General features: G+C 43.0%; 2 protein-coding genes across 3 annotated transcripts; both read left to right on the forward strand.

Annotated features, from left to right (window-relative positions):
* Window positions 1-167: 167 nt before the first annotated feature.
* Window positions 168-6815, forward strand: emc4 (ER membrane protein complex subunit 4). The gene is made up of 6 exons (XM_085450787.1): window positions 168-319; window positions 1953-2097; window positions 2829-2943; window positions 3558-3711; window positions 3788-3948; window positions 6101-6815. Exons 2-6 carry the CDS (start codon window positions 1994-1996, stop codon window positions 6134-6136), a joined length of 570 nt encoding a protein of 189 aa, XP_085306913.1. The 5' UTR covers window positions 168-319; window positions 1953-1993; the 3' UTR covers window positions 6137-6815.
* A 2757-nt stretch (window positions 6816-9572) lies between these two features.
* Window positions 9573-20523, forward strand: lpcat4 (lysophosphatidylcholine acyltransferase 4). 2 transcript variants are annotated; one of them, XM_085450788.1, is made up of 13 exons: window positions 9573-10040; window positions 10930-11293; window positions 13143-13255; window positions 14082-14142; window positions 14320-14378; window positions 15023-15057; window positions 16975-17029; window positions 17334-17416; window positions 18287-18412; window positions 18512-18668; window positions 19414-19506; window positions 19797-19932; window positions 20062-20523. In XM_085450788.1, exons 1-13 carry the CDS (start codon window positions 9948-9950, stop codon window positions 20211-20213), a joined length of 1527 nt encoding a protein of 508 aa, XP_085306914.1. In that variant the 5' UTR covers window positions 9573-9947; the 3' UTR covers window positions 20214-20523. The 2 variants fall into 2 exon arrangements, with proteins under 2 accessions (XP_085306914.1, XP_085306915.1); XM_085450789.1 differs by lacking the exon at window positions 9573-10040 and adding an exon at window positions 10481-10554.
* Window positions 20524-20957: the final 434 nt, after the last annotated feature.

Consider the following 20957-nt stretch of genomic DNA (forward strand, 5'->3'; position numbering starts at 1 on the left):
CATGTTATTTAAATGAATATTCACTTTAAGTCTTCTCCGTACATGGTAAATTTTTTTAACCCGCAAATTATTTTCTATAACTTAAAAAAGTAAAATTAATTATTATATTTTCCCCTTGAGGAAATATTTTATTTTATTTTAGCGGACGTATGACGTAATATCCGTATCAGCAAACTGCGTCATCATTTAGAGCCCCGGAAACGTCGAGAGAGCGACGAGGGGGTTATCTAAACCTGAGCGTACGTCGGAAGCTTCGACTCTTTCCGTTAAAACGACACCGATTAAAGAAGCTCCTGAGAGTGTTGGATGTTTCTGTAAGGTACAACATTTTTTGAAATAACGCTCCGCTGCCTCATTCACCTATAACGTGCTGCTTAGTGACAGCGCTGTGAGGCGCTGGTGACCTCCTGCTTAGCTTCTGGTCGGCTCGCTTGTTTTTATAGCTGGCAGTGTGTTGAGTACACACTTGAACCGTTAATGTTAGCTCTCCGGGAAACTGTGCTTAGTGTTTTAGGTCTATAACAACAGAGGTGGCCGCTGTTAGCAGGTGCAGAGACACCGAAGCTGTTCCGACATTTTATCTGCAGAAAAAACAGAGAACTGGCTGTTATCCCAGGATCGATCTGTTACAGAAAGAACAGGTTGGAGACAAACTGGGAACTCTGATAGTAATAATTTATGTTGTTTAGGGGCCATTCCTCTGTTAGAGCATGTAGAGATCACAGTGTGTTCACACACTGCTAGTTGCAGAGTAAGGTCTTCTCTGTTTCTCTTATTATTTTTTATATATTTTATTTATTGTTTACTCTATTTAATTTGTAAAATATGTGTACATACATACACACACACACACACACACACACACACACACACGTAGAAAAATATTAGTATACACATCCAGAAATGCATATACTATTATATATTGTACATATATTTATTAGTTTCAGATGTAGCCATTCTTGTATTTTGCTTGTTTACATTATTGTATTTGCACAACTCTGTTGCTTGTGAAGCTCGCACACAAGAATTTCACTCACATGTGCTGTACCAATGTACCTGCACATGTGATGTGACAATAAAAGTGATTTGATTTGATTTGATATTTGACAGCATTAAAACACACACACAAGGTGACAGGTCACTGGTCACTTTATTAGGTACACCTTTCTTTCTCCATTGCCCTCAATACATTAGACAAGTAGGAATCTCAAGACGTCCTGCTGAAGTTCAAACTTGAGCATCAGATAAGAAAGTAAGTTGATTTAAGTGATTTTAAACGTGGCATGCTTGCTGCTGCAAGACATGCTAGTCTTGAGTATTTCAGAAAATGCTGATCTGCTGGCACACAACCATCTCTAGAGTTTGCATGGAAAATATGTAGCGAGCCAAGTTCTTTGAGTGAAAATGCCGTGCTGCACTTAAAAACTAGACAACAAAAAATGTTGCCAGGTCTGATAAGCCTCCATTTCTGCTGCGACGTTCAGATGGTAGGGTCAGAGTTACCAGTAAACAGCATGAAAGCATGGATCCATTCTGCCTTTATCTGCAGTTCAGGTGCTGGTGGTGTAGTGGTGTCCATAACATCTTCTTGGTACCAACTGAGCATCTTTTAATCTATTCTGTGAAGATTTAAAACAGGTCTGAAGTGACAGCAACTGTATAGCTGCTGCTTCTGCAGTAGTAAAGGTGGCTGTGTGTGGTTAAGGCAGTGTTGCCTGTGTTGATGGATTTGTGGGTTCTATTTTCCTGATTAAATGTAACATTACTTTATAATAAGTGGTTAAAATGTTTTCCTTTTGGGGAAGATTAAAAGGATGAAACCTGTTCGATGTCTGAAATCAATGACTTCCATTTATCGACTGGTGTTTTATTCTCATATTTTGTCTTTGGCTTAACAGAAAGCTGCACAAGCCTTTTACGTCTGCAGTTATTTATGCATCCTATCTGTGCAGGTGCTTTCTGTCTCCGAGGTCCAGCAGTGTAGTTGGTTGCCATGGCGTCTCCAGGAGGACAAGGAGGAGGAGCTCTGTCAACAAGAGGAGGAAGCGGTGCCAGGAGGATGAAGTGGGCTCTGGAGCTGAGCCTGGGCAACACCAGGTAAATGGAAACTGACACGTACCCTGAACATTTGTCCACACCACCAGGAGGTGTGGACTAAAGCTCTGGCGTAGAGGTGAGAGTAGTGCAGGTAACAGCTCTGTCCAGGTGATCGAATTTACATGTAAGATATGATTCTGGCTTTAATGAATTATTAAACAACAAGTCTGTTATCCTGTAATGGTTTCACTTTTCAGCACGTCCCTTTCAATATTTCTGCCTCCCTGCATTACCAGACTGCTGTGTTCCAGGTGTAATTAAAGTTGAAAAAAGTCCATTCAGTTCAGTACAGGTCGCTGCTTTTATTTAAAGTTTCATAAACTGAGAATTTAAGTAATTGTGTTACATTCAGTATGGCTCAAAATCTTTCCTGGCAGGTAATTGTCCCATTCCCAGTGAACAGTTTGGGAGTGTGTCCTGTCTAAACTTAGAAGTTGTACATCGAATGCTCATCTTGATTCAACGCCAAAGGGCATTTGTGTCTCCTGCTAGACTTAAACTAGCAACCTTTTACTTATGTCCCGCCTAAACTACAGATTATTTCTGCCTCCAAACTTTTTAGAAATCACCTAATCCAGTTTCTCTTTGTTTACCTGGGCGTCCTCACAGTGTGTGCATGTGGGCTTTACACTCTTGTCTTGAGTGGTTTAAATGCTGATATTAAATTAAACGGCAGAGCTTATGAGACGGTGAATAAAGGTTAAATCTGGTCATTTTTATTCCCGCTGCAGGAGCCGCGGTGACCGGCAGGGCGGTCAGGGAGATGTGGTTTACCCCATCGGCTACTCTGAGAAACCGGTCCCCGACACCAGCATCCAGGAGACTGACAAGAACCTGGTGGAGAAGGTGAGAAAAGCTCCAGATACACACATTTTCCCTCCTGTTCGAATGGTCCCAACCACCAGTCTGTGGATTTAATGTCTATTTAACTTCATAGGTGAAGCTACCATTGCTGAATTAGTTTTGCTTTACTTTGTGAGAAATAAACACAATAACAAATCTTTTTACAGTGACCATCCAGATTTTGTTTTTATTTTAGTTTTATAGTTTTTGTACTAGCTTTATAATGACTATAATAACCATGGTGTACATAGTTATTCTGTCAAACATGTGGAATCAGTACTTTGGGCAGAAACTGGATGTGGATTTTGGAACTGGCACAGAGGAGAGTCTATGTGCCTTCTCACAATGAGCGGTCAGCCCGTACTTTGGAATAGGTGCCTTAAAGACAGTCGCTTTTATTTTGATAGGACATTTAAAACGATAGGACTACAGTCAAAATGTTTCCTCACAAAAGTGTTAGAATGAAGGTGATCTGCTTAGAATGAAAAGAAAAGAGCTCAGTAAAGAAAGCGAGGCTTAGTTTTGGGTGGACGTAAGAGGGTCTTTAGCAGGGATTTAAATCAAACATGTGGTACTTGGTCTGACCCCGCCCACTCTCTCGTCTTGCTGTGGTGCAGAGGTGCTGGGACGTGGCCCTTGGGCCCCTGAAGCAGATCCCCATGAACCTGTTCATCATGTACATGTCGGGCAACACTATCTCCATCTTCCCCATCATGATGGTGTGCATGATGGCCTGGAGGCCCATCCAGGCTCTCATGTCCATGTCTGCCAGTGAGTATCCAGCGCTCGGACACCGTTTATGTTCCTGACCGGATGCTAACTGCTCCTTTCATTCTCTCTGCCTCAGCCTTCAAGCTGCTGGAGAGCTCCAGCCAGCAGTGGCTCCAAGGCCTCGTCTACCTGATCGGAAACCTCCTGGGCTCGGCGCTGGCCATCTACAAGTGTCAGTCGATGGGACTGCTCCCGACACACTCGTCCGATTGGCTGGCGTTCATAGATCCGCCGCAGGTAAGGTCGTAAACGTGCAGCAGGGATAAATAGTTCTTCAAATTGATACCCTAACTGTATCTACTAAAAATCTAAGATGAGTTTGACCTTGACCTGAAGGCCAGAGGTCAAGTTTTCTGTACATCTTGTATATGCAATAACTTGAACAAGGGCTGAGATGCAGATTCTATAATTGATACCATAGATGTGTGTACTAGGAGGCTGACAGGTAGCACTGCTGGTACCCAGTGTTTTTAGTAGTAATATTAATAATAATGATAGTAGTAATAAGAATGGGTATAATGGTAGTAATAGTAAAAAATGATAATAAATGATGATGTTAACCTTTAGAATTGTCCCTTCTGTTTAAGTGTAAAGTTTAAGTACATTCATATTTATAAAACTTGTCTCAGTTTGTCCACAAAGAAATCCACCAGCACAGCCGATGTTTGGGCTTAAACTTTATTAAATTAGATAAAGGTTTCTGCAGCTCATTACCCCAAATTTCTGTGGACCCCCTGCTTACAAATAAAAAGGGAAAGCTGTAAGTGGTTTGTTTACAGGGGAAAATAAAAACACCTCATTGTTTGTCATGACGGAGCAGTACAATCTGCCACTGAGCAGATTTTCACACTTTGTTCACATTTTGAGTAATTCTAGTTAAAAATACAGCCAATAAAATGAGGTACAGAGTCTGACACAAGCTTTCCATTAGCTCAGCTTTTGGCTTCATCGGACTGTTTGTTGATAAAAGCTGCTGTGAGCAGCGCTACATGTTTGATTTGGCAGATTCTTTCTAATGCAGCCTTTGAAGGGATGTGTGTGGAAGTGGTGACCCTTCACTTGTTCTGTGAATGTGTGAACCACTGCGCTGTCTGCCAGAAACACAATACCTGAAAAATGGCCCAGTAGGTTTGGTCTGTAAAGTAATTTTTTCATGTTTTCAGGCTTTTTGGCTTCTTCATTAAGTTCTTATAAAACAGACGTGTCACAATCCTCAACCTGCTGAACTACTGTTTCTAGCTCAGTAGGGGGCAGAATTGGCTTAGTTTCAAATTCTCCTGAGGTCATGGAAGACACCTTGCGTTATCAATGATGTATTTATTTGGTCGTCAGAAACATCTTTGTAACATGCAGGAACAAATAAAATCTTACCTTTTTAATGTTAAAATACCTCAGAGTGGGCCTTTGAGGGGTGACTGCACATAAACATCAAACAGTTAATGCTGAGAGTCTGTTTCCTTCCTTCCTTCACAGTGTGACTGAATCATTTGCAGGTCTGCTTGCAAGTAAAACGATTGCAAGTTGGTTTTAGGTGCAGTAAGCAAAAGTTCCCTGATGTGCTCTGGGGAGGAGATGCACATCCTTCTGGATTTCCCTCAGGAAGAGTATGCAATGTCCCTGAATCAAACATACGGAGCTAGTTGCTATGGCAACCGCTTGTATAAGTGCACAGCCGGAAGTAACTTTGTTACCAGTTTCACTTGGTATTACCCAGCAACCTCCTGCAACCACTTCCCAACCAGTTGGGAAAGGTTGCCTGATGGTTGCTAACTGGTGTGTAGGCCTGTGTGAATTAGAAAACAGTCCAACTTGGGCATCATTTACCTCTTTACCCCTTGAAAGCAGACTTGGAGTAACATCTGAAGCTCTTTTCATCACTGAGTGGTTTATGTCATATTTAAGGCCTGTTTACGGGAGATATGAATGACTGTTTGCATCAGAAGTTAGTGAGGGTGGTGTCTGCCTGTGGAGCTACCCAGAAAAAACCCAGAAAATATTCTAACGGTGGTCAAAGCACCTTTTTATTGATATATGCTGAGGTGTCAGAGGGGAGGTCTTCAGATGTCGGCTGTATGGGGAAAAGAGCTAAACGAGGTTAAACATTGTCTGTATTTTACACTATTAGTGAAAAAACTCCTTCTAGTGTCCACTCATTTTCCAGCTCGCAGTGTTTCAGGCTTCTTTATTTTCCTGTCACAGTGACAGCCACGTGTTCCTGACTATAAGAGCTTGAAACCAGCAGCTAACTGCCAATTAATTAAGTATGGGTAATTAGTTTAACCGAGTAGTGTTTCCCAGTTTGAGTGTTTCAGTTGTCACACAGGTCCCTGCGGTGTTTTGTCACACTGGTTACTGCCTCTCACTGTACCCACATTTGTCTTCTCCACAGAGGATGGAGATCATGGGAGGAGGGATGGTGTTGTGAAGAGGACCACGTGTGCATGCAAAGGATTGATATGTTGACCTTCAGAGGTTAGATACTGTAAATACTCCACCTGAGCCGCACCACCGAGGCCGCCCGGCAAAGCTGACATGGAGGAAAATCCAGCTGGCTTTTTTTTTTCACGTCCTCAGCAGATCCAGGCTCGAGCGCAGCAGCTAAAATGGCACCGCCAGGGTTTCATCTCACACACACATACACTATTTGCCTTTTATCAGAGAAACGTTACTTCCGCCAGCTGCTCTGCTTACGTTTGCCGTCACCTCTGACGTTCTTCTTTTCTTAAAGCCAGCTGATCATCATATTTACTTCTGTTCAACTACTGTAATTTCACTTGATACTTCACATGCTAAAAATACGAGATTATCGACAAGGTTATTTTTGGAGGGTAAACATTACTAATGGCAGAGTGTTACCTGTAACTCCCGAGGGAGTCCCTGGGAGGAGGTCATTTCTCATGAATAGTACAGTAGTTTTCTTTTTTGTTTTCTTCCATCAGTCGTTCAGTTTGTTGTGAACGCTTCATTATGTTAACATGAACTCACCAAGCTAGCCCACAGCATTTACTCACCTGTTTAATTTATAGGTTTGTTTAATTTATGCAGATTTGTTTTTTCCCTATGAAAATATTCTAGGAAATAAATCCTTATTGGTTGAATTCAAATGAGTTTGGATGTTTGATTATTTTTGCAGTGGTTTTTTTGGTAAGTTGTTTCATGAAGATACTTAATGTTCAGTGGAATTACACAGAAACTAAACTATAAAACTTCTAATGAAGGCTGTAGGGGTGGCAGAGCAGGTCAGCCACTAATCTGAAGGTCGGGGGTTCGATCCCAGGCTGCCTCCTGGCTGCATGCCAAATATCCTTGGGCAAGATACTAACCCCGTGTTTGCCTACTGGTGGTGGTCAGAGGGCCCGGTGGCGGCAGCCTCGCGCCCCAGGGCAGTTGTGGCTACAGTGTAGCTTGCCATCACCAGTGTGTGAATGGGTGAATGACTAAAGCGCTTTGGGGTCCTTAGGGACTAAGTAAAGCGCTATACAAATGCAGGCCATTTACCATTCATGTTTTTGGTGATTTAGGTGTGAACTACTGGGGACCATGTCAGACTTTGGATCTTCTTGTCCAACATTTTTAAATCTGAAGGAAAAAACTTCAGTTTATTTGCTCAGTTATGATATTTTTCAGCCATAAGCACGAGAGTTGTTTAATATGTCAGAGTGATATGATATTACACAATATGACTGGTTGCAAGAGAAAAATGCACACCTGAAGGCACGGCCGATAAGATTGTTTTTAGTTGGATATTTACCGCACCCTGTCCACAAACCCAGTTCAAAAGGTCTGAATCTGATTTAGTTTGTTGGATTTTCTGAGATGTCACAAAGCCTCCCAAGTCTCTTTTTGGTTTTTTCAAATGTTTGTCTATCATAGTCATAAAGAACACTAAAGGATTTCTGGATTTATACTGGGGTTGGCTTCAAATGTTAATCACTCTCAGTTAAGTCCCACTGTCCTGAATGTTTTCAGAAATCCTGGAAATAAATAACCTGAACCACAGTCATGAATTCACAGAGGTAGCAAAGATATTCCTTTAATGTAGCTGGTTTTAAAAGATCCTTCAGTGAGATTAGTCTCCGGTTCAGAAGCAGAAACCACTTTGAATTCATTTTAGCTGTTTTGGTGTAAATGAAGGTACTGGTTGGAGCAGAAGCTCCTGCTGGGTTAAAGTCGCTCTACAGCCCCATCCAGCTCTCCTCGTGTGGCAGCCTGTCTCAGGAGAACTCCTCTATACTCTTGATATACCTGACTGTGCTGCAGGAACTAACAAAAACACTAACAGAGTAAAACCAAAGAACATCACATTAGCTCCTAATCCTTCTTTTACCACCTGGACCACTTTGGGCTTCACCTTCTACCTCTTATATATGTATGTACACACTCAACTGGCTTCTTTCCCCACACCTTGGTGGAGGGATTCAGAAAACCACTGAAGCCCCATCCTGGCAGGGAGCTCAAGGGAGAGTGCCTAGTGCCAGGGTCTTACCCCATGAGACCCAACCGGGCCCAGCCTGAAGAGGAGACGTGGGCTCACCACCTGCTGTAGTGAGCAGGATGCGTGGGTGTGTGTCTGCTGGCTATCAGGACATATACTTATAGGTCCCTGATGAGAAGATTAAAAATGTGTGTTTTGTTAAATCATATATGTTTAAAGGGAAAATAAGAAATACATATATATAACATAAATGATACCAGTAAATAATTTTTGAATGGATGCTTCAGGCTTCACACAGAGCCGTCTTGGTGAATAACATTTATGAGCCTGTTTTGAAAGCAGGCCTTTACAACGCGCTTGTATCAACATTTAGCCAATTACAGGAAGTAAGTATCAAAATAAAAGTTCAGCTCAGCCAGCAGTGAATTTCAACTTCCGTCTTTGCCTCATTCCAAACTTTTCCATTCCTCCATTCCTTTTGCTTGTTCTTGTGGGTGTGGATTTATCAGCACCCAGAACAGAACGATCAGGTATGGCAGAAACCCCAGAGGCCATGAGGCTTTCACAGCGTTTGGTAGTCATCAGTGAATAAACATGAAAGCTTGGCTCTTAATGTAACATCTGAGATTCAGAAATGTGCCAAAACATATTAAATATATATAGTCTTCTTCACAGGTATCTTCATCTTATCACAGTACTGCCACACAGTGTGCATTAAATTTACAAACAGCACAGAGGACACACAGAGAGGGTAGCATCGTCCGCATTACTGGTACAGAGATAAGAGCCTTCTTCTCTGTCAGGGAGCAGCTGCCGTGCCACACAGTGACACAAAGTTACACATCTGGACACTCTCTCCTCCACTGCACATCTTCAGGACTGAGCAGACTTCATCCTTCTGAGAGATTGAGGGACTGGTGCTTACACAGCACCTTCCTCCTCTAACTGAGCTGTCGGAGCGTTTTGTAATACCAGCTTCATTCACCCAGTCTCGCACCCTGTCTAAATGTGTCTAAATCCCTTGTCCAACATCTGCACACCCCAACCTGAGACTAGTATAAATCCCGCTTTAGCCAGCTAGCATACTGGTATAAGAGTCACAAGTAGCAAATGAAAAAGCTAGGACTGGTAAAAATCTGGTAAATATCCAAATGATGAGATCCTCGAGGGAGAGACAATACTGATTCGAGCGGTGGTTCTGCGCATGCACTTTATGGTTATATTTATTAAAGTTAATCTAGATGTGTTAAAATTACAGAAATTTGTTTTGTTTTTTTGTATGACATCACTTGTCACTTTTTTGACAGTCGTATGGTAACACTCAATTTGTCACACACACACACACACCCCCACACACAGATTTTTATTTCTTTTTTAATAACAATTCCATACATGCTTTCCGACCGGTTTGTCTGGTCCGACTTGGCTGTCCTGCTGGTGGGCCGGGCTGTGAGCTTACGTAGGGGACGGACGGGGTGAGGCGAAGCTTTAAATGAGGCTGGGTGGCGTTGCTGTGGCGTTTATTTGGCCATGTGGAGGAGAAGGACCGGAGAAGTTGGTTTTTAGATGGTTGTCGTCTTATGTTTTTGCTGCGAGCGTTTGGCTTCTACTAGCTAACTGCTCTTTTTAATAGAGTGCGCGAGGCACTTTAATTAACTTTTTAATTTAAAATAAAAGCGAACAGGGGAAGTGACAGCTTTATGTAACTTTTTAATCAACCCCTCAGGGAGTGTAAATTACTTTTTTAAGTGTTAAAATTCCTTTAAGAAAATTAATAAACTTTTCCAGTTTACCTCGCGCCATGGAGAGGATCGACGACGGTTACTCGGCAACGCAGGAGTATCCACATCCGTTCATTCACAAAATGAAGCTGACCAGGGCGCAAAGGATCCGGGTAACGCTCAAATATATATCGATTTAATATAGAAAATAAAATAGAAAAACTCATATAATGACGTGTTTAATTTTAGTGACCATCAGTCATTCAAACATTGAGTGTTAACACCTGAAACCAACCATATGATGATTTTTACCAACACGGAAAGAGGAGCCAGTCACTAAAAAGTTATTTACGAAGTATTTACGATCAAGCGACTCTTCCGGTTTCCCATTTTCTTCTATTTTTGCCAATTTTTTTTTCTCATATCGATACAATCTTCAGTTTAGGCTTCCACAGCTCCCTGTTTCTCTGAGATCATAAGCAAATGAGCAAAGTCATAAATGTTTCCCAGCACGGATAGGCGGGCTTGATGACGAGAACAACATACCAGAGGGTTCCACAACTTTGGAAAACTTATCAGTGTGGCTGGGAAGTAATGAGAGAGGCTTTCAATTTATAAACACGTGTAAAACTGCACCTCTATGGGCATCTGAGTGTGTTCCCCTTATACGCAGGACGAACTTCACAGGTGCAAAGCTCTAATCTTAATTTTATTCAGTAGTTTCAGACTAAAGTTGTAAAACCATCAAAAAAAAGCCTATTTAATAGCTACAAATCAGGGTTTTCCTGTCACAAAATGGGACTTTGGTGACTGAATGAACTAACTAACCAATAAAGGAGTCCGTCTGTTACATTATTTGACAGAAATCTGTGCCTCATTTGTAAATATTTGCTAAGCAAAAATGTCCACTGTGATTCATTCTGATGAAACTAGGTTTAAACAAATGTATTTATCGCAGCGCTGCTAATTTCAAATCATGCAAAGTCCAGTTTCTGAGCGGTATGAGATTTATTGGGTCGTATGTGTGACTGCGCATTTAATGTATTTCTTCTGATCTCACAGGGTATCATCCTCGGCAGCATCCTCTTCCCCATACGCGTCACCTTGGCGGTCCTTTTCTTCCTTATAATGTGGCCCATCGCCCGGCTGCGATTGGCCGGCCTGTCCGAGGAGGAGCGCTCCAAACCCGTAGAAGGCTGGCGCCGCTGGTTTTACCACCCAATCATCTGGCTGCTGAGCAGAGCTGTGTTCTTCTCTCTGGGTTTCTACTGGATTAAGGTCAAAGGTCGCAGGGCAAACCTGAAGGAGGCTCCGGTGCTGGTGGTGGCGCCCCACAGCAGCTTTCTGGACATGCTGGTTTTTTGCCCGGCCCAGCTTGCGACGGTGGTGTCGAGGTCAGAGAACACCAGCCTGCCGGTCATAGGAGGTAAACAAGAGTAGCTCTTAGCTAGTTCTTAAGATTTATCAATGTATACATTTCCTTCACGCGCATTTTTTTTTATTGTGGCTCGACAATAATGGCAATTTTCAAGTAAAACAGTTAGAAATTACATACATTGTACAGGGATAGGTGTCAGAGAACTATGACATGACAGAAGCATAGCAGCAAGAGTGAAAGGGAAGCTTTACAAGATGGTAGTGAGGCCTGCTGTGATGTGATGTAATGTGTGGTTTGGAGACAATGGCACTGACAGAAAGATGGAGATGCTTAGATTTTCCCTGGGAATGATCAGAATGGACAAGAGTAGAAATGAGACAAAGAGACTGAGATGGTTTAAACATGTGCAGAGGAGGAACACTGGGTATATTGGACAAAGGATGTCGAAGATGGAGCTGCCAGGCAAAGAGGAAGACCTCAGAGGAGATTTGTGGATATAGTGAAGAGGGTTGGTGTGACAGAAGAGGAGGATGCTAGGAACAGGGTGGAGATGGAGGCAGATGATCCGTGAATTTGTTTGCGTTGAAGCCATCACTGTAGCCTCTGAGGAGCTGAAGCACACTCGCACATTTCTGACACCGATAATGAATAAAGAAATTAACTGTTAGATTAATGTGTGCCTCCTTTTCTTGAGAATTCTGCTGCTGCCGTGCTAGAAGCCCTGCAAACTTGCCCACACAGCTTATTGCATGCTGATGTAAGGTGCTGCTGAGCTATGGTCTTACATAGGGCGTACATGCTGCTTCCTTTCAGATGTCTCCATGTCTGCTGTAGGAGAGAAATCTGCCTTTGATCGCGTGTTTTATCTTTTACGGGAACCCCTCTGCTATTCTGCTGACTCAGCCTCCGATGACAACATGAAGGTCGAGGCTTCAAGTGCAGACTTCCTTGTTTACAAGGAACTTGTTACTTGTTTATCCAGTTACTTGTTTATCTAGGTTGAATTTCATAGAAGTCCAAATGTAATGCGCAGTATTTGCAGTTATAGATATAGTTATATCTTTTCTTGTTTCTCTCTTTTTTCATCCTCTTGTCTTTACATCTGAATTAGCTGAATTCTCTGACTGACAGTCAGAAAGCTCCACCACAGTGTAAAACAAACTCACTGCTGGGAATCCATCCTGAAACCCCTCAGCACTTCTAGTTGAGCTGTTATTTTGCAGCATTATCAAATTTAACTTAATTTCACAGGTTAAACTGCACATATAGAACCACACAACTGATAATAAACACCTGAAAAGTTTCCCAACTTTGCCCCCAAATAAGTTTTTAAGAAAGCTTTTTTCTCCTCTGGATTGTAAACCTATCTGCTTTTAGTCACTTGGTTGCATTTTTGTAATGACAAGTGCCTGGGTGACATCATATTTTCCTGTGCTGTGGAGGTATTCACAGTGCAGTGTGCTGATAACAGCAGGCATTCGCGCTCCACCTTTTTCACACAAACAATCCAGAGCGATATTTGGCCATCGAACAGTTAGAGTAGGGGGTGGGGGAACTCCAGACCTCAAGGGCCGGTGTCCTGCAGGTTTTAGATGTCCTTGATCCAAAACAGATTATTTAAATGGCTAAATTACCTCCTCAACATGTCTTGAAGTTCTCCAGAGGCCTGGTAATGAACTAATCATTTGATTCAGGTGTGTTGACCCAGGGTGAGATCTAAAACCTGCAGGACACTGTCCCTTGAGGCCTGGAGTTCAGCGCCCCTGTGTTCTGCAAGCATGCGAGGAGATCCAAAGATAAAGAAGCGGCCCACACCGCTCGCTCCTGATCTGCTGCGTCTTACAGGGTGTCTTGCTTTCTGGTTCTGATTCTTGTTCTTTTCTTAATTGTGTTTCAGCTCTGCTGGAGTTCAACCAGTCTGTGCTGGTGAGCAGGAAGGATCCAGAGTCGAGAAAAAAAGCTGTCGCTCAACTCAATGAGAGGTTGACCTCCGACGGCTACTGGCCTCAGGTGAGACACTTTGGCGGCTGACAGAATGTCACTCCTCCCTCGGCTGGGTTCTTGTTTACAGAAGTGAAATTTCTACCAAATTATCCCGTCAGACTTTGCAGCAGTTTGAGGAATGCAAAGCAGATTAAAGATAATCTTTTAATGGGAATGGTCCTTCTGTTGTTTACTGCTTGTGGTTTAGAAAAAATCTGTAGTTTGTCACAAGTGAGCAGTTGATCACGATTAGATTAGGTCCTCTTGATGGAAGAAGAGGGAAATGATCCACTTTTCTGCCTCACGGGAACACATTTGTTTACATTTGTGTCCTTAACGACAGTGTACACCAGGGGTCCCCAATCCCAGTCCACGAGGGCCGGTGTCCCTGCAGGTTTTAGATGCATCCTTGATCCATCACAGCTGATTTAAATGGATAAATTACAATCAACATGTCTTGAAGTTCTCCAGAGGCCTGGTAATGACCTAATCATGTGATTCAGGTGTGTTGACCCAGGGTGAGATCTAAAACCTGCAGGGACACCGGCCCTCGTGGACTGAGATTGGGGACCCCTGGTTTACACACTGAAAAAGTCACCTCAGGGCAGCTGTTACTGCTGGTAGAAAAAGAGGGGACACAGATTAAAAGACTCAGTGTTTATGAAGAGAAAAGTAAAATAACTATGTGAAATTGTGGATGAGAAGATAAGGGATGTTGATGTTTCCCAAAGAGCTTAAAGTGAAAGGAGCCATAAGCAGTCTGAAAGTCCCGTGTGAGGTGGCAACACTGCCATGACATCACAAGCCTGGAAATCGCTCTCTCAGCTCACCGCTTCTTTTCATTTCTGTCCAGATGCTGATGTTTCCCGAGGGGACAACGACTAACGGCAGTGCTCTCATCAAATTCAAGCCCGGTGAGTGGGACCTACGCGTGCGACTCACGTAGGTGACATCATGCTGGTTTTCCAGCCGTTTGAACAAATGATGCAGGAATGACCTGTGTGAGCGGGAAGGGCGAAGCTGCACATTGTGCTGCTGCTGTGTGATTAACTGCTCCTCTCTTCCTCCTGTCTCCATCTGTGTCATGAAAGGTGCCTTTCTCGCTGGAGTTCCTGTCCAACCTGTGCTGCTGCATTACCCCAACAAGCTGGTGAGTAACACCATGGGCGTGCTGCTGGTGACAGCAGACGCCTTCTTTGGCTCTTTTAGGTTATATTAATCATTTGAGCCCTTCCATATTTTACACAGGACTGCCATTTTTGTCGGCTCTGATTCCGTTTATCGTACCTGGACCGTGTCCTCGGTCTGTGACAGATATTCTCAAATGTTCCTGGGTCTTTGTTTTTAAAGAGGTCTGTGATCACAGCTCAGGTTTATGCCACACTGGGCTGGTTTGCCTGAAACTGCAGCTGTTCATCCACAGAGAGATCTGTACCAGGGAGGTGCTGTTTGGGTAAACGGGCCTCAAGCATTATCCAAATGTTTCCCATGCACCCCATACATGATATGATTGAATGGCTTTAATGAATCATGTCTTTAAGGATGGCCTTGGTGTTCATTCAGGGTTCGTAACGTGTCTTGAGGATCAGCTGAGGTTGCATTTGTGAACACACTGTGATGTTTACTCAGGCACTGTGTTTGCACACTGGGTACTACCGAGGTGTGCCGGGACTGACTGGTATTATATATGCTATAAAATAAAAGAATAATAACCCCTCCCACTCTGGGAAAGCAACTCAGAGGAAAGATAAGAAAACTTTAAATTTTTATTTAAATTTGTTGTCTCTTCTTCAGGATACTGTTCGCTGGACGTACAAAGGCACAGCCTGGTGAGTTCCTTCATTGCTTCACCTGCACATCTGTCACACATGTTTAATGTCAGGGTTTAGTTTAGCAAACCCCAGAAACAAATGAAAATAAAAATCTACTTAAGGTAAGCTCCAAGTAAGAACTTGGTGCTTAAAATAATTATACAAGAGCAGCTTTTCAGCATCCTTATGCTTTTTCTAGAAGCTCAATGCAGTGCTTATCATTGTCAGCTGTAACAGATCAGCAGGGCCTGTGCTATGAAACAAGTCCAACACAACCAAGACGTCTGGCTTTATCTGGTTTCACTTATGCTACCATCTGCAATTAGGATAAGCAGTCGCACGAACGTCGCTTGAGATGAGCGCGTTCGTGTGGAAAAAGGTGGCGTCGCCAGTCTGACCAATCACGGGCACGGGTGTATATTTTTACAAAGATAAAACCGCTACGTCAGAGAGATATGAAGAGAACAAACACACAATGTGTGTGAGCTTCAAGTGCTTTTGTCAGACTAGAAAAGATTTCTTGTATCATAAAGTTTGGCCTGTTTGAAGCTGGGATGGAAAGTGGGCAAAAAGTCTGACTGCACAAGTTCAAAAGACTCGGTGCCACGGCTCGAATATTAAGAGACATGTGCTTACAGTTAAGGGTCCCATCAAAGTTTTGTTTGGAAGATGGTTTGTTTTTTTCCTTCCAGCTGCAGCTCTGTTGGTGTTTAACAGTCTGAGAGCAAGAAGAGAATATAAACAGAATCACCCCACTTCTGTAAACCTTCGAAGTTGCTTTTAAGAATCTGTATTTCTTACTGATGCTCATCAGGGAGAGAAAAAGACTTTAAAAACTCAAGTTTGTCCTACTCTCTGTACACAGAGCTGAGAGATCATCCAGGAATGTCGATGCAATTCTTCAGATTAGTCAGCAGCCATCGTTTTCATACCTGTCTGTCGCTAATCTCCAACATAACTTGCTCCAGACTAGCGTACGTTGCCATGGTGAACCGCCCACCACACCAACAGGTTTAGCTTCTGTTTTTAACACATACAACATATCAATAATTCAATTACACTGGGGGGGGAAAATGCAAGGATATTGGCAATATTGTTGCAAATAATCAAGTCATTTGTATAAATTTTATGATGTAGACAATATAGAAGAATGGAGCAAAATTTAAAAAGCAGAAACCAGTGTTTTGTTTTGGGGTTTTTTTTGTTTATTTTAAAAAAGCTCTGCATAAGGGTCAAAATTTTAATGTAATAAGTGTGTAAATGTAAGTTAGTGAAGAAAGAAGTGTGATATTGTCAGAGTAGGTAGTGGAGGAAGCCTTCCTCTTAGAGAGCGTTTTTGTTTATGACCTTTCGAAGCCCTTGTGAAGCTAAACGAGGCTGGAGCGTTCCGGACTTTGCACTCTAAGGAAATGTGCTCGTTTTTTCCAGCGTAATACTGACCGCACCTGACAACTCGTTATTGCGTTTTTAGAGATTTGACACAAAATATACAACATCAAAACTCAGAATTACTCTTTTTGTATACCAAAACACAAGAACAGAAAACAAAGGACAAACGTAGGTGGGGAAAATGTTAATCGAAGTTAGCTAGTGTACACAGGGAAGGGGGGATGCTGATTTTCCACTCCAATGATCCTGCCTTCTCTCACAGCTCGTCTTTGGTGGGACAGATGTGATCTTGTCCCATCATAGCAGCCAAATATGGCGCCATTGTTATTCAGGTGAATATAATACCCCTCCAAAAATGACTCTGGACCAGACGGGACCAAAACAGGTGTTCTTAAACAGTATTATCGAGCGCTATACACCAAGATCCCTTTAACATATTTCTCCACAGTAGCACCCCTGCACACAGGATCCTGCCTGAACTGTGATTTAGTCAAAACAAAATGCTAATTTTTCATGATGAATCTAATCTTCTGCTCTGTGTGTTAGGACCGAGGCTCTGTGGCACACGGTGTCCCAGCCGTACACCAACATGACTGTTGAGGTGAGAACTGGTCATTCAGCTTATCAAACAAAAGCGTATATATCTACAACTTGTGGAAATGTCCTTTTACACACCCACACCTCAGTGATGTAGGTGTGTACGCCCACGTGTGTTTTTAGCACAATCTGACATTATTGTTAATTGTAGTGACAGGTTACAGTCGTGACTGGGTGTGGGCAGAGGTGTGACAGAGTTGGCGTGGTTTAAAAAAAAAAAAAAGTGTGTGTGTGTGTTGACTTTTGCCTCTCTGTTGAACTGTTACTGTGACTACACAAACAGTGTTTATCTCTTTATTGTGCTGCAGTTCCTGCCAGTTTACAACCCTTCAGAGGAGGAGAAGAAGGACCCCAACCTGTACGCAGACAACGTTCAGAAACTCATGGCCAGGTGAGGCGCACATTTTCCCTCATTTTATGACACGTCAGCCTAACAGTTTTGCTGCAGCCGCTGATTAATTAAAGTTAAAGTGGATTGTTGAATGCCTCCTTTTTTTCTTTTTTTTAATAATCCCACTTACTGGTTCTCCCTGTTATGGGGAACTGGTTTGTTGCTCATGTTACAGTAGACATGCATTACAATGGAGGTACATTCCTGTAATTCCTGTGTCCAAGCACCAAAAGAATGTAAGCAAAACCAACAGTGGAGATTCAAAAATTGCAGTACTTCCACTGAGCACATCAACTAAGTATTGTTACCAATAAAACCAAAGCACAGACTTACTGCACACGTTTAGCTTAATTTTATTCAGATAAGCCAATAGAAAGGTCTCACAAGGCCCCAGCAGCACATATGTCAATAGCAACAGGCGGTTGCCAGATGGTTGCAGACCAGTCTCTAGGCCTGTGTGACTGGAACCTTATTCACTTGATCCTACCTATCACACATCCCAGAGGGCCAACAAGTGGTTAGCAGTTTACCTCAAAAGCACCAGAACGTATCTTTTACCAACAGTTGTCACCACCTGGTGGCATGCAGAGAAACTGCAGGTTTAAACATGCCTTCTGGTCCTTGAATTTCTGAGCTTTTAAATACTTTCTGGCTCTGTTTGGTGATTTTGTGTTTTGTGTGTTATCTCTGCAATGTCACATTTTTATGATGTGTAGTTACGTGTGAGCGGTCACGGGAAATTATATTTCATGTAGTTTTAGGTTGGATCTTATGTACGAGGCAGATAGAGGAGAAAAGTAAAAGCTTTCTCTTGGTGAGGGATTTGTGTCTGCTGGTTGTTGTGACGTAGCTGTTTCTCCTGTGTGTTAGGGCCCTTGGAGTCCCCGCTACAGACCACGTGATGGAGGGTGGGGTTCCCGTCAGCAAAGTCGGTGGTCTGTCCCTCCCGCTGGAGTCTCCAGCCAGAGAAACGCTGACGCTGCTGCACAAAAACGGGTGAGAGATTACTCCTGCTCATGTTTTACTAAACTTTAAAACCTTTCATCTCCGTCACACATCAGCTTACTTCACCTCCTTTATCCTCCTCTCCGTCAGTCTGGGAGCACATGAAGTACAGACTGCTCTGGACAGGATGATTGACAGGTGTCGCTCAGGAGCTCAGGGTGCAAAGGTCAGCGCAGAGGAGCTCGCCTCCATGCTCGGGCTGAGCCACCAGCAGACAGCTGTCCACATCTGCGGCCTCTACTCCAAGGTACGGTCGGGTGTACGCGCTGCAGCCGAGTCAGACCGTCCTCTTAGGTTTTATGGCTATAAACTGCGCCTGAGTGCACACTGTGTGCACCAAATATTTGTTTTTCACAAGAACTCGCGACAGCTGAGTCAACTATACTCAGATCTGAGAAGTCGATAAGCCGACAAGATTCAAAATGAAATGCTTCAGCCGCTTTCGATGAACTGATTCTTCAAGGAGGGAGGGCACGACAAAGGTTCAGCGCGTTTCTCTGTTGCCGTTAGAAACTGCAGATGTTTGTGTAGCAATTAGTGACGAGGTGAAACACAAACCCTTCCATCCATCTGTAACTCGTACTTACTGGCAGCAGGTTGAGCAGAGCATTTTAAAAGCTCGTCGGCCAGCTTCTTGTTAAAGAGTTTGTGCGACGCTCGAGTGAGAACGGTACAGATGATTCTCACAATCCACAGAAAGAGCAGATCTATTCAGAGGAGCAAGGACAAACTAAACCCTGATGAATGTTAACCGATAAGTCACAAACTCGCAGCTGCTTCTTCTAACCACAGGATCCTGGATTTAAAAAGCCCTGCTGTGTTTACCGAGAGCAAACAGATCTTGGGGCATATCATAAAGCGGAGTGCATTGTGATTTTGGTGTTTTGATTTATAAATGAGGCGTTATAATAACTCATCTGTGCTTTTTCAGATTATGCAACATTTAAAAAGCTGAGAGGGAGAAGGTGCTGATGCAATCTGTGTGTTTTTAGGATGACTCTGTGGACCTGAGGCACATCTATTTTAGTGTCGCACCCCTGACTGGATGTGTTGACCTGAAGACACTGCTTCACTCTGCTTTCACTGTAAGTCCTGCTGATCGCCTCACCTTTCTCCACTTTCCCCTGTGTGCCTTTAGAAATATGACACATAGTCAGATATAATTTTAACTCCGCAGTAAGAAATTACAGAATTAAAGAGCCCTGCATGTTTTAGTTTTTAAGACGGACTCCCCCAGTGGGATTTGTGACTTTTCCCTGAGTTCAAACTGTGGAACTTAGGCTCGATCGGCTTGCACAAAAACAGTCTTCACCTCCATAAGGAGCCTTTTTGTACCTCCTGCTGTTTTCTTGATTGTTCACTGTTTGTTTTTCAGTTGTTTAACAGAGAGGGCGGAGGCAGCTTGAGTGAAAGGGAGCTGTCGGACCTGATGGAGGCGCTGGTGGGCATCCCTCAGCACAGAATTGCCGAGCTCTACGCCGCCGCCTCCGATGAGAACCGGCTCACTGAAGGTGAGAATCAGCTGAACAGTGTAGATGAGCTGCAAAAGAACAAATTTCCCTCAAGAACCAGGGCGGTCAGTGAATGCCTGTTACTAGACAGTAGTAAAAACCATCCCTGCTGTGGCTTTGTTTCCACAGAGAGTCTGCTGCGGGTGCTGACTGCCCACCCAACCTTTCAGAAAGTGACGAAAGAGTACCTGAGGCCCGAGGAGGCTGCAGGTACTCTATCCAACGGGAGGTCTGTGAACAATAACGGATCAGTTTACAACAACAGCAAGAAGTCTGAATGAGGACCTCGCAGTGGGTTATTTTAGGGGGGGCAGAATACTGGACAGAAGATTGTAGACATGTGAGGCGTGATGTGTTCATTGAAGTATTTATACAGTTCCTCTCTCAGGTGTGTGTGTGTGTGTGTGTGTTACTCTGAATAAATCTTTGCTTCAGATGCTGTTAAAGTCCAAAGGTCTTGAACGTGTTATTTATAAAGTTTCTTTGAATGTTTGCTGAGGTGGGGTTTTTATAGGAGTCCAAAGGTTTATTTTTCTACATGAATTTGTGTATTTTTGTTTACACGTGACAAATAAAGTGTCAAGTAAATGAGCTGCTGTCATGTCCTCCATCATTCCTGAATTCTGACTCTGTTCTCTTTCATTCACATAGTCAAATCTTGAAGTGTTCCTTTAATCGTTTTGAGAAGTATATGCACTCACTCAAAAACAGTTGTACACGTATGCCCAATAACGTGCCATCTGAATGTGTAGCTCAATAAAAGACATGACAAAGCTAATATAAGTTTTAAAAAAAGTTGACTATAACCGGGGTGCACATAAGTGGTACACAGGTGCGCATGTGCTGTCAAAATAAAAGACCAGATAAGAAGTTGCAACGCGCGTTTGCGTACATAAGATTTTCATAAGAGGACAGACATTTGTTCAGAACTCTTAAAGATGTTGAAGAAGTAAGCTCCTTTAAGCAATTACTTTGGTGTTCCTCCACCTCCAAAGAAATGTCAGGAGTCCAAACTGCAAAAGAAG

Source organism: Copadichromis virginalis, linkage group LG3 (genome assembly GCF_057382275.1).
Source record: "Copadichromis virginalis isolate Kocher_CV1m ecotype Utaka linkage group LG3, C_Virginalis_male_GT1.1, whole genome shotgun sequence".
NCBI lineage: Eukaryota > Metazoa > Chordata > Actinopteri > Cichliformes > Cichlidae > Copadichromis > Copadichromis virginalis.